The following is a 12,118-nucleotide window of genomic DNA, read 5'->3' on the forward strand; positions in this document are numbered from 1 at the left end:
GTGATGTATATGTAATATAAATGCCAGTGCCCCTTGAGGCCAAAAGCTGAAGCTGGCAAATGTGCCTGTGCCTCGTGATTGAGGTCAGGTGACCTTCGAGAAGTTTCTGTTGTTTGTTCAGATTAAATCTTACTTACAAGATGTCAGACGTGTTTTCTTTGTGCTAGTCACAACAGGGCCTTACGTGGTCTCAAACGTTACAAACTGCAATATTGACACTTCCGATTTTCCCTTCTCCCTCGCAAATTGTAGATTAAAACTTATCATATTATGGTCACTATCTCCTAATGGCTCCTTTACCTTGAGTTCCCTTTATCAAATCTGGTTCATTACACAACACTAAATCCAGAATTGCCTTCTCCCTGGTCGTCTCCAGTACAAGCTGCTCTAAGAATCCGTATCGGAGGCACTCCACAAACTCCCATTCTTGGGGTCCAGTACCAACCTGATTTTCCCAGTCTACCTGCATGATGAAATCTCCCATAACCACCGTGGCATTATCTTTGCTGCATGACAATTTTAACTCTTGATTCAACTTTCACCCTATATCGAGGCTACTATTTGGGGTCCAATAGGATGTGAAATGAACAACACCAGTGCAAATGTACATATTCTGTGTAACTAGAACACTTGTATTTAACGCTTTGCAATATAAATCGAGTATGATTTATTTATTAGGTACTTATTCAAGAGTTGGACCAAGAGCGTGAGACAAGATGGAAGGCAGAGCAAACTGTGACACAATTGATGGACCAAGTTAAAAATTTACAAAGTCAAGCTAATGAGAAAAAGGATTTTCACAACATGGCCATGCATACTTCAGACAGGTACCTGAATCATAATAGATTGTTCTCAATGTTACAGTGCACTATGTTTAAGTTTGCATTTCTGATCTTCTGCTACATTATGAACCATCCAGACCTCTGCGCTCGTCTGGGAGTGGGAAAGGTCTGCTTTCTGTCCCCAGAGTGAGAAGCATACATGGAGAAGCAGTGTTAGTTTTTATGCACCACATAAATGGAACAAACTTCCAGAAAAATGCAGGTCAGCTCCAACTATTAGTTCATTTAAATCGGGGCTGAAGACTTTTCTGTTTGACGCTGCCTTTAAATAAATTAAATAATTATTAATTTCTTACACTGCACTGTAACTTTTATTCTTGTATTTTATACTTGTCTAATTCTATTTTAGCTTGTTTTTATTTTCTATTCATTTTCATGACTATTTTTAATTGCTTTTGAGATTGCTCTTTAATGCTTTGTGTAAAGCACTTTGAATTGCCATGTTGCTGAAATGTGCTGTATAAATAAACTTGCTTGCCTGCTTGCAGAAACATGTAGTATGGATATAAATGTTGCTGTGTAACTTATGGGACAAGCCAATGATCTGATGCGAGATTAGGCATGGAAATAGGTGGATGAGAGGTGATCTTTAGTCTAACCCACCTCGCACAGAACACAGTTTAAACTTAACCTAGTATGAACTCTTATCAAGACATTGCCCACAACACATTATAGCTTCAACCTATTTTTCTGGAATAATTTTGCAAGCTGTTTTTTAGGTTCTGGTAGCACCTTAAATTTGAATGATTATGTTGTACAATGGTCCATTTTCAAAATTGGTTTAGGTTAATACAACAATGTTCAACTGGTAGTTCTCCAAAACGATGATAGGTACATTATTAATAAATCTTGCGTTATGGAAAATTACATTATGAAAACATCGTGCCAATGAGAGAAAGGGTGCTGGGGACTATTAAGGTACACAACTGAAGATGTGTCTGATTGTTAGCAAATTCACCTAGTGGTCATAATAGAATATCAATTGCAGTGAAATCTTAGGGATTGTAACACCCAGTCCTACTAATCAATCTGAACATCTGGATCAAACTAGTGACCGCTGCGAAAGGGCAGCTGACAACCAGGGAAAGACCTAGTGACGGCCTGGAGAGACTGCTGACCGGAGGGAATAGACCCCACCGGGGCTGGCATGGGCTAGCTCCTCATGCCAGCAGGATCCATCGTTAATCAGTGTTTTGGATTCACCCATATATTGCTACGAAAAAGACAAGACGAAAAATACCCCTTGAGTCTGCGAGAGTGGGGGCGGAAGATGACTCGTCGACAGACCACACGGCAACAGACCTAGTAATGGAATCGACTATGAGTATTACAACTAGCACAACAATTGACAGAGCAGCAGCACCAGCAGGACATACGTTACGAAGCTGTATCTGTGGCTGGGAAAAGATAACATCAGAGAAGGGTCTCAAGATCCACCAGGGCAGGAAAAAGTGCCTGAGAGAGCTTGGTGTGGGGCCTCGCATTGACCATTACTTTCTAAGAGGTAGGCCAAATCAGTCGAGTGAAGCCCAGTGGCAGGATAACTACCACAGTCCACAGGGTATCAGCACCCCAGGGGAAGCTCAACCAAGTACAGTACCACCAACGGACACGAGTCCAGAGCCCAACCAGCCACAGTCAGCGGTAGAGAAGAAAATGGAAGGGAAAAAGCCTCAAATCGTGTGGCCTAAATCCTGCCAGAGGAAAGAGTGGGAGACCATTAACACTGACCTCGTCCATCTTCTGGAAGGATTGAAGGGATGTGTAGAAAGAAAACTGGAGAAGATGGGAGACACCATATACAACTATGGGGCGGAGAGATTTGGGGTGAAGGTCATGAAACAGAGGACACAGAAGGAACCAGCACTCCAGTTCAAGTGGGAGGCAGCAGGAGATCAAAAGACAGGCGAAAGAAAGGAGGGAGCTGAGAAAACAGTGGAGGCAGAAAGGAAAGGACTCGAGGCACTGCAGGCAGAAATAAAGCAGCGCCTGGCAATCCTGCGAAGAGCAGAATGCCTGAGAAAGCAACACAAGAAGACAGATCGGGCGAGGCCAAGTTTCTACAGAGAACCGTATAAGTTTGTCAAAAGCCTCTTTGTCAAGGAGAAGAGTGGGATCCTGAGAGTACCTGTAAGGGAACTGGAGGAGCACCTGAGGAAGACGTACTCTGACAACCTGAGGCATGAGCCAGTCACCATTCCAGATGACATGCCACCTATCCACCCACCTGAGCACCAGATGGACATAAGGCTTCCGACATGGAAGGAGGTGGAGAACACAGTCAAACGGGCAAGAACAGCATCAGCCCCAGGGCCCAATAGCATTCCATACAGGCTCTATAAGAACACCCCTGGTGCCCTGAAATATCTTTGGAAATTAATGAAAGTGACATGGGGGAAAGGAATCATACCTAAGGCATGGCGAAGGGCAGGAGGGATCTTAATTCCCAAAGAAAAGAACTCCTCAACCATTAGCCAATTCCGCCAGAACAGCCTTCTGAACGTGGAAGGAAAGATCTTCTTTGGTGTTGTGGCCCAAAGACTCTCAGCATTTTTGGAGAGCAACAACTTCATTGACACGTTAGTGCAGAAAGCAGGGGTACGTGGTTTCGCAGGATGTCTGGAACATGCAAACATCATCTGGCACCAGATACAAACTGCCAAGAAGGAAAAGAGAGATCTGCTTGTGGTTTTCTTAGATCTTGCCAATGCCTTTGGTTCGGTGCCCCCATGAGCCTCTTTGAGCAGCTTTTAACTTCTTCCAGGTCCCAGAGGTCATCACAAAGCTGGTAAAAGCTTACTTCCAGGACCTCCAGTTCTGCGCCACACCAACGCCTGGCAGCACCTTGAGGTAGGCATAATGGCAGGCTGTACCATTTCTCCTCTGGTTTTCACCATGGCAATGGAGCTCATCATTCGAGCATCACGATGGGTGGTCGGAGGGGAACGCATGAAGAGTGGGCTGCGTCTTCCTCCAATCAGGGCGTACATGGATGACACGACCACAATAACAACAACAAAAGCATGCACCAAACGCCTGCTGGATAAACTCCAGGAAAACATCAAATGGGCACGAATGGAGATTAAACCCAGCAAATCCTGCAGTATTTCCGTCGTCAAAGGCCGGCTCACTGACGAAAGGTTCCGCATCAATAACGAGACAATACCAACTGTCCTGGAGAAGCCTGTCAAAAACCTCGGGCGATGGTACACCGCATACCTCAAGGATGCAGAGCAGGTGGAACAACTCGGGCAGGATACAATCAGTGGCCTCAAGCAAATCAACAACACTGCTCTCCCAGGGAAGCTGAAGATTTGGTGCCTTCAATTCGGTCTACTGCCCCGACTCATGTGGCCAATTACCATCTACGAGGTCACTTTATCCCATATCAACCAGCTGGAGAGACGGGTGAACTCACAAGTGAGGAAGTTGCTTGGTCTACCAAGATGCCTCAGCAGCATAGGGCTTTATGGGAATGGAGCCCTCTCACTGCCAGTCTCAAGTCTGGTGGAGGAGTACAAATGTGCCAAAGTGAGGCTGGACATGACACTAACAGAATCCCGGGACCCAATAATACAATACAATACAATACCGTTTATTTGTCATTTGAACCTCACATGAAGTTCAAACGAAATTTTGTTTCTGCAGTCATACAAGAAAAGAACCAAGACACACACCAACACAATTTACACAAACATCCATCACAGTGCATCTCCTAACTGTGATGGAAGACAAAGTCTTGTCCCTCTCTCCCCTGCTCTCCATTCCTCTCCCGAAGTCAAAGTCAAAGCCCCCGGCGGGCGCTAGCAAGTCCCACGGCCACTTAAAGCCACGTCGGGCGATGTAAGGCGCTGCCCCGGGTCTTGATGTTGGAGCCCCCGGCGGGCGCTAGCAAGTCCGTGGCCATTTAAAGCCGCGCCGGGCGATGTAAGGCCCTGCTCCAGGTCACTCTCAACCCCGCAATTCGAGCGGGAGAAGTCGCCGTTGCCGGTGCCCCGCAAAGCAGTCTCCCACCGGAGACCTGCGAGCTCCCGGTGTCACCATCCACCGGAGTCGGGTCGCAGCAGCGCACCACCGCAGCTCTCCACGCTCCGAAGCCGGCCAGCTCCACGATGGTAGGTCCGCAGCTCCGCCAGCTCCGTGACTTGAGCTGTCGTTCCGGTTGGAGGCCGCTCCACGGTGCTAGGCCCCAACGACAACGGAGACCCGACAGGGAAAAGGTTGGGTCCCCGTACAGGGAAGAGATCTAAAATTTTCCCCCACCCACCCCCCCCGCCCCCCACACATACACAGTCAAAAAACCAGCACAAACTATACACTCAACAGGACAATAAAATAAATAAAGACAGACAGACTGCAGAGGCCGCTGCGACGTCGGTCGCGCCGCCAACCCTGATAAGAGGTGTTGCTCCAACCCTAGCAACAGGGAAGAAATGGACTCCAGCAGCAGTGGTACTGGACGCAAAATCCGCCATCCAACACCGGGACATAGTGGGCCATGTCCAACGAGGCCGAGGGGGCTTTGGCCTGGGAGAAATGAAACCTACCTGGCAAAAGGCTACTCCAGCTGAACGTTGGCACCTGGTGGTGGAGGAGGTGCGCCACCAGGAAGAAGCAGCCAGGTGTGCCAAAGCCATATCCCAAGCCAAACAAGGCCGCTGGATGACATGGGATGGCGTTGAGAGGAGGAAGACCACATGGAGAGAGCTGTGGACCATGGAGTCGAATAAGTTGAGCTTCATTATCAGAGCCACATATGACGTCCTTCCCTCTCCCGCAAACCTAAATCTTTGGCTGGGAAAGGATCCAGCCTGCCCCCCTGTGCAGTTCCAGCAAACCTCAAGCACATCCTGGTCGGCTGTAAGACCAGCCTAACACAAGGCAGATACACCTGGCGACACAACCAGGTGCTGAGGTGTTTGGCCACTGAACTCGAGTGCAAGAGAGTTACCACCAACGCCATGCCTATCAATGCCCAGATAACATTCCCGCAAATACCACCCTTCATCCGGGAAGGAGAGAAACGGAGGACTAACCCCTCGCCTCTCAACTCATGCCCACTGAACGTAGCCAGGGACTGAGAAATGCGTGTTGACCTAGGCCAGAGGCTTTCGTTCCCAGTTGAAATCGCAGTTACCAACCTGTGACCAGACCTCGTTCTCTGGTCCAACTCCTGTCGGCGTGTTTTCATCATTGAGCTGACGGTCCCCTGGGAGGAGGCTGTGGACGAGGCTTATGAAAGGAAAAAGCTTCGATATTCAAACCTTGCAGCAGAGGAGAGATTGGAGGGTAAGGGTGTGTCCAGTGGAGGTGGGGTGCAGGGGCTTTGTAGCCAGTTCCACCGCAAGGCTCCTGAGGGAAGTAGGAGTCAAAAGGCAGGCACAAAGGAGGGCATTAAAAGAACTTGCCAATGCCGCCGAACTGGTTGTGGCTGAAGAGGAAAGATGCTGTCTGGGCTGCCACGTGACCATCTAGAGGCTAACAATAAGACACACACCCAGGTCTGATCAACCTGCGGAGGGCCTGCCTCGACTGAGGGTGGCTTGTGATAAAAGGCCGAAACACCCAGTGACGTTGACGTACACAACTGAAGATGTGTCTGATTGTTAGCAAATTCACCTAGTGGTCGTAACCAAGAATGTCAATTGTAGTGAAATCTTAGGGATTGTAACACCCAGTCCTACTAATCAATCTGAGAACATAAATTAATCTCAGATGTAAACTGATGTAATTATAGTAAATGTTATTTATTCATGTAAAACCATTGAAGATCAAACAACTAATTTTCCACAGTTGGAAGCAAAGTATTTTCTCACCAGATTATTTCACCAGAGGCCTGGATTCTTATCTGAGGCCGGGTGCTGTCGGAATGGGTTTTGCATGTTATCCCTTTTGCCTTGTGGGTTTCCCACAAGGTGGTCCAGTTTCCTCCCATTTCGCAAAGATGTGAGATAGAATCTGCAAGGAGTTGATGAGAATGGGGACAAAGTAAAAGAAGGGGATTAACGTATTATTGTAAATGGGTGGTTGATGATCATCGTGGGCTGAAGGACCCTTTTCCATGCTGTTTTTATCAATGACGATAACAGTGGTGATCCTCAGGATGTTGCTGTTGGAATATTCTGTGTTAAAGGAAAGTTTGGAAATGTTTATTGCCTTGCATTTTCTGGTATGAATCTTATTTGCTTATCATCCCATGCCTGATTGTTGAATATGTTTAGCTGTTATCACGATATGAAAAAGGTTCTGTCACTTCCCATCTTTTGATCTCAATATCATGGGGTTAAAATTGTTCTTACCTCTGAAGTTTGTTTGTGAAGTATTGATGAATAAGCACCATGTGGCAGCACAGTGGGTGATGTATTTTGTCACATTGGTACCTATTGGAATCAGACTGGTACGATTGGATTTGCCCTGTTATTGCTGTGCGGGTAGTATCTAAGCAATTTTCCACTTGGTATGCCATGATTCCAGGAAGAACAGAAAATTAGTCGGTGTTAAAATCAGAAAGCTTGTAGCAAATAGCTATCGTGTCCTCTCAGTTTACTGAATCCATGAATAAAAAGCAAATGTCATTTTTTACCACAAACTAGATACCTATTAATATTCTAATATGATATACCATCACTCGCACTCACACACGTTAATTCATATTTTCTAGTTAAGCAAATGTATTTTAATTGCAGGATAATATGCCATCAAAAGGCAAAAAGTGCCATTTTCCCCGGCGAATAAAAAATAAATCTAATTTTGTTACACATCAATATTCTGATGGAATTTTTCTGTTGAGGCGAGAGTGTGTTTAGATTTTTTTTAAAGCCGTAAGCAAATCAGCGTAATGGGATTCATTGGCAGTATCCCATGTATAAGGTACAGAGCAAACAATAATTCTCAAGTGTCCTTATTGGTTGCTGCCCCTGTGATTTAGTGCGTTTTTTTTTTAGCTTAATCCACTCCAACATGAATTGGAGAGCCCCTACAGTTCATCTGGCACTTTTGTTTACATTTTGTAGTTTTTAAGCTCATTTTTAATGTTTGAATCATCTGGCTTTGTTGCTTTCTGCAATTATTAAAAACAAGTCATATTTGGTTCCCATGGAAGTGCTGCTTGAAGGAGATAGTCTTATCAGTGGAGAAATTGATATTGCTTGCGTCCTTAAACCATCGCAAGCCAAATCGTTTTTTTTTAACAAATGCGATTCAGTGTTTGTGAATTATTTCTGTAATGCAGCTTTTGTCGTGATTCAGTGTGGAATATGTTTGAAGTATTTTCTTTCAGTGCCTCAGTGATTTCACAGTATTTTATCACCAAAGCTATAATACATGAGCTAATCTGTTATGTGATGCATTTGGGAAGCAAAGTTATTATGAATAATTTTCTTGAGCTGTTAAATATTTATTTTGCATTAACTATTTATTGTGCTTTTTTTTTTTTATTATTCATGAATAATAGAGCTATGGGGTTGTATAATTTGGGAACAATTGAGGTCTTTAAAATTCTGGAATTCTGCACTTTCTTTTGGTAATGTAAACAATTCTGATGATTTGTTATTTTAGTCAGGTGTGCTACTTCAACAGAGAGATGAATTCATTAATCTAATTGAGCATCCTGTGTGCCGGATTGGTTACTTATAGACAAATAGAATAGCCTCTATTGTTACAGCGATTATGCAAATGTTGAAAATAATTCATAATTTAAGCTTTGAATGAAATGCCTGTAACGTTTCTGTGTGTTCCAATTTTTGTTTGTGAAAATACGGCTGATATTTATATTTCTTCAATTGTTGTCTTCCATAGGAGGAAGCTGAATTTGTGTTCAAAGTGATTGACACATATTTAAAGCACTGTTTAAGTGAGCAATGTACACTACATTTAATAAGTGCATTTTTGTCAATGTAACATAATATTATTTTGGTTGATGCCCTCTGGAATCATAATAATAAACCAAATTAACTTAGGATTGGTTCATACTTAATGTGATTAGTTGCTTTTTTGATTTTTCAGTTTGGTTTTTAATTATTTTTATTTTTATTGTAATTCCAGGCTAAAAGAGTTGCTTGTGAAAGAGAAAGAAGGCAAAAGCCAATTACGAGCTTATGCTGCAGAGTTAAAAAAGAAAGTAGGGACTCTTACAGAGGAGCTAAGTAAAATGAGGTGTATTGAGGAAAATAAACATAAAGCCCTGAAATCTCTTGAAGAAACACTTTTGAAGACAGAGACACAAAGACTGCAACAACAGACTATGGAGGTAATGCCCGTGGTGGAATATATAACGTGATTTGTAAAAATAGTTTATTGATGTCACATTTGCGTTTCCAGTACAGTAAACCTCATTGATGCTGTGCATCATAAAATTGCCCTATTGTCTCAATATTTGAAAGGATGACAGAGAAAGTGATTCAATTACTTGAGAGATCTAAGAGCAGTTTTGTAAGTTATGTTCCTGGTTTTTCCCACATTTTATCTCAGTTTTTTATCTGTCAAATCCAGTGGTGTATAAAATGGTTCCATTCGTGTTACCTCTAATTGTTTTCCAATCATCTTAAACTTTTGTAACTAAATTGAACACTTAAGAACTGAAAATGTTCTGACCTGAAAACCGACTTTCAAAAACAAATGGATAAAATTTTTGTCTGACGCTAAAACTCAAAAAGGTCTTGAAATGGGCACAAAATCGTCATTGTTCCCTTCCGGAGAAAGAAATAGTCTGTTTTTAGTAGAGGTATAAGGAGGGCCAGGCAATAAAACTGAGTATACAGGCAGTAGTTAGACACTTAAATGTTATGAAACTTTTACTTAAGCAGACAGTTCATTACTAACTTACTTACTTACTGCCTATGATGCCTCCTGGCATGTAGGGCAGCAACGAAGGTCCTCCACTCCTGTCTGCTCTGGGCTAGCTTCTGGACACTACCGGTCCAGGTAGTGTCCAGAAGCCATTGTCAGGTCCATTGTTTTCATTTCCTCCTCTACAGTTCGACGCCAGGTGGTTTTGGGTCTCCCTCTTTTCCTTTTCCCTTCCGGTGTCCAGTGCAGGGCTGTTCTTGGGATGCTGTCTGGTTCTCTTTCCTTTCGGCTTTCACCATTGACATTCATCCTAGCATCTGTCAATAGCCCTGGAAGTCCATCACGCCCAATGGTGTTGATTCCTTCAGTTGCTGTTTCCGTGACATATTTGTTTTACGAGACAGGGTTGTTAGCCCTGTGCTCAACCTCCAACCTGGAGGACCAGTGGATCGCTCATCGTCTCGCCTCTACCCTTCGACCTGTCCAGCATGGGCGACCCTAACAGGAGATGAATCTCCCTCTGGCATAGCTCTAGGGGTCACTGAGACACACAAGCTCCCCGACCACGACAAGGTTGCAATCCAACGGGGAGAGTCAGTTCATTAACACAGTAATTTTCAAATCTTGGGGGAAACAGCGTACTCGCTGGAGTTTAGAAGAATGAGGGGGGGACCTCTGAAGCGTATAGAATAGTAAAAGGCTTTCATAGAATAGATGTGGAGAGGATGTTTCCACTTGTGGAAGAGTCTAGAACAAGAGGTCATAGCCTTAAAATTAAAGGATGTTCTTTTAGGAAAGAGATGAGGAGAAATGTTTTTGGTCAGTGGGTGGTGAATCTGTGGCATTCAGTGGATATTTTTAAGGCAGAGATAGATAGATTTTTGAATAGTACAGAAGTCAGTGGTTATGGGGAGACGGCAGGAGAATGGGGTTAGGAGGGAGAGATAGATCAGCCATGATTGAATGGCGGAGTGGACTTGATGGGCCAAATGGCCTAATTCTACTCCTATCACTTATGACCTTATGAAAAGTATTCAGGCAGGTAACGTTACTTCCTCAAGGCCGAACAAATTACCGTGTGGTTTTTGTCTACTTTCAACTCTTGCAATCTGTCAGCTTCATTCTGCCTCCACATCACCACTCAACATAAAAACATAAGAAAGAGAAGCAGGACTAGGTCATTAAGTCCCTCATGCCTGCTGTGTTATTCCAAAGATCATTATTGGCCTCTTACCTCAAGGGTGCTTTGTGCATTAAACCTGCAATCCCTTAGTTTCCTTAATATCTAAGTACTTTCTTGAATAAATTCCATACTGAACATATGCAGCTCCTTAGAGTAGAGAATTCCAAACATTTACAAACCTCCAAGTGAAGAAATTCCTCCTCGTCTCTGTCCTGAATGGCCCACCCTTGTTTTTAAACTGGACATCGCAACCAGAGAAAAATCAATCCTACGTCTTTCCACTGCAGGTTTTGATGCTCAGAGAGATTTAGATGTTCTGTACACTAATCAATAAAAGCTAATTTGCACAAACTGCAAACAATTAGAAAGTTGCATGGTATGTTGACTTTTAGTGCAAGTTGTTTCGAATACAAGTGCAGATGATTACTACAATTATGCAGGGCTTTGATGAGAACACATCTAGAATATTGTGTCTCAATCGGATCTTGTTTCCTTATTGGCAAGACTGGCAAAGGTCTGCCAGGTTGATTGCAAGGATGATGAGTTTGACCTGGGCCTATACTTAAGTTTACCGGGTCTATACTTAAGTTGAGAAGAATTATTTTGCAATATGAGAATGGTTCAGGCATTCAAAACCAGAGGGTCACATTTCAAAGAAGGTTTGCCTTTCAAAACCGAGACAAGGATTTCTTCACCCAGAGGATAATTTATTTGGAATTCTGTATTGGGACTCACTTGCCCAGCATTTTGAAGATAGAGGTTGACTTTTGGAATGAAGAGAATCAAGAGATGCTGGAGTTAGCCCAAGAAAATGGTGCTGGGTGATTAGATTGAAAGCTGAACCCCTTCTTTTATTTATGTTCCTTAAATGAAGACGTGTAGCTGCTTTGTCTTGCTGTTCTGTAGCTGAGAAATGTGGTATTCGATGTAATTGCTATTTTTGTATGATGTTCAGGGCATTTAATTTTTATTGGGGCAAGAAGTTGTTTACGCTAGCAGTGAAAGGCTAATGAACATGCTGGTAAACATATTCAATACAATTTAACTTTGACCTGGTGTACAACTTTAATGAGCTTTATGATATTTGCGTGCAGATGAAACGAATTCAAGAAACAGAGTTAAAAACTTCAGCTGCTCAAAGAGAAGTTGAGTTACTACAGGTCTCGCTCGATCAGCAAAAAGAAAAAGTACAGCAACTGCAGGAGCTTCTTGCTTGCAGAGAGAAAGAACACAGGTATGGGGGTATAACGGTGGGGGGATCTTTGGTGGCATAATTAACTAGAACTATACTTCTTTGGTAATTATC

General features: G+C 43.5%; 1 protein-coding gene across 3 annotated transcripts in view; it reads left to right on the forward strand.

The window, feature by feature from the left end:
- Positions 1 to 12,118, forward strand: part of lrrcc1 (leucine rich repeat and coiled-coil centrosomal protein 1) — a 104,920-nt gene that overhangs the window by 56,666 nt on the left and 36,136 nt on the right. For all 3 annotated transcript variants that reach the window (XM_033020195.1, XM_033020194.1, XM_033020196.1), the window contains 3 exons: positions 679 to 827; positions 8,886 to 9,090; positions 11,907 to 12,046. In XM_033020195.1, coding sequence (XP_032876086.1) covers positions 679 to 827; positions 8,886 to 9,090; positions 11,907 to 12,046 — 494 coding nt within the window. The remainder of the gene's footprint in view (positions 1 to 678; positions 828 to 8,885; positions 9,091 to 11,906; positions 12,047 to 12,118) is intronic.

Source organism: Amblyraja radiata, chromosome 4 (assembly GCF_010909765.2).
Source record: "Amblyraja radiata isolate CabotCenter1 chromosome 4, sAmbRad1.1.pri, whole genome shotgun sequence".
NCBI lineage: Eukaryota > Metazoa > Chordata > Chondrichthyes > Rajiformes > Rajidae > Amblyraja > Amblyraja radiata.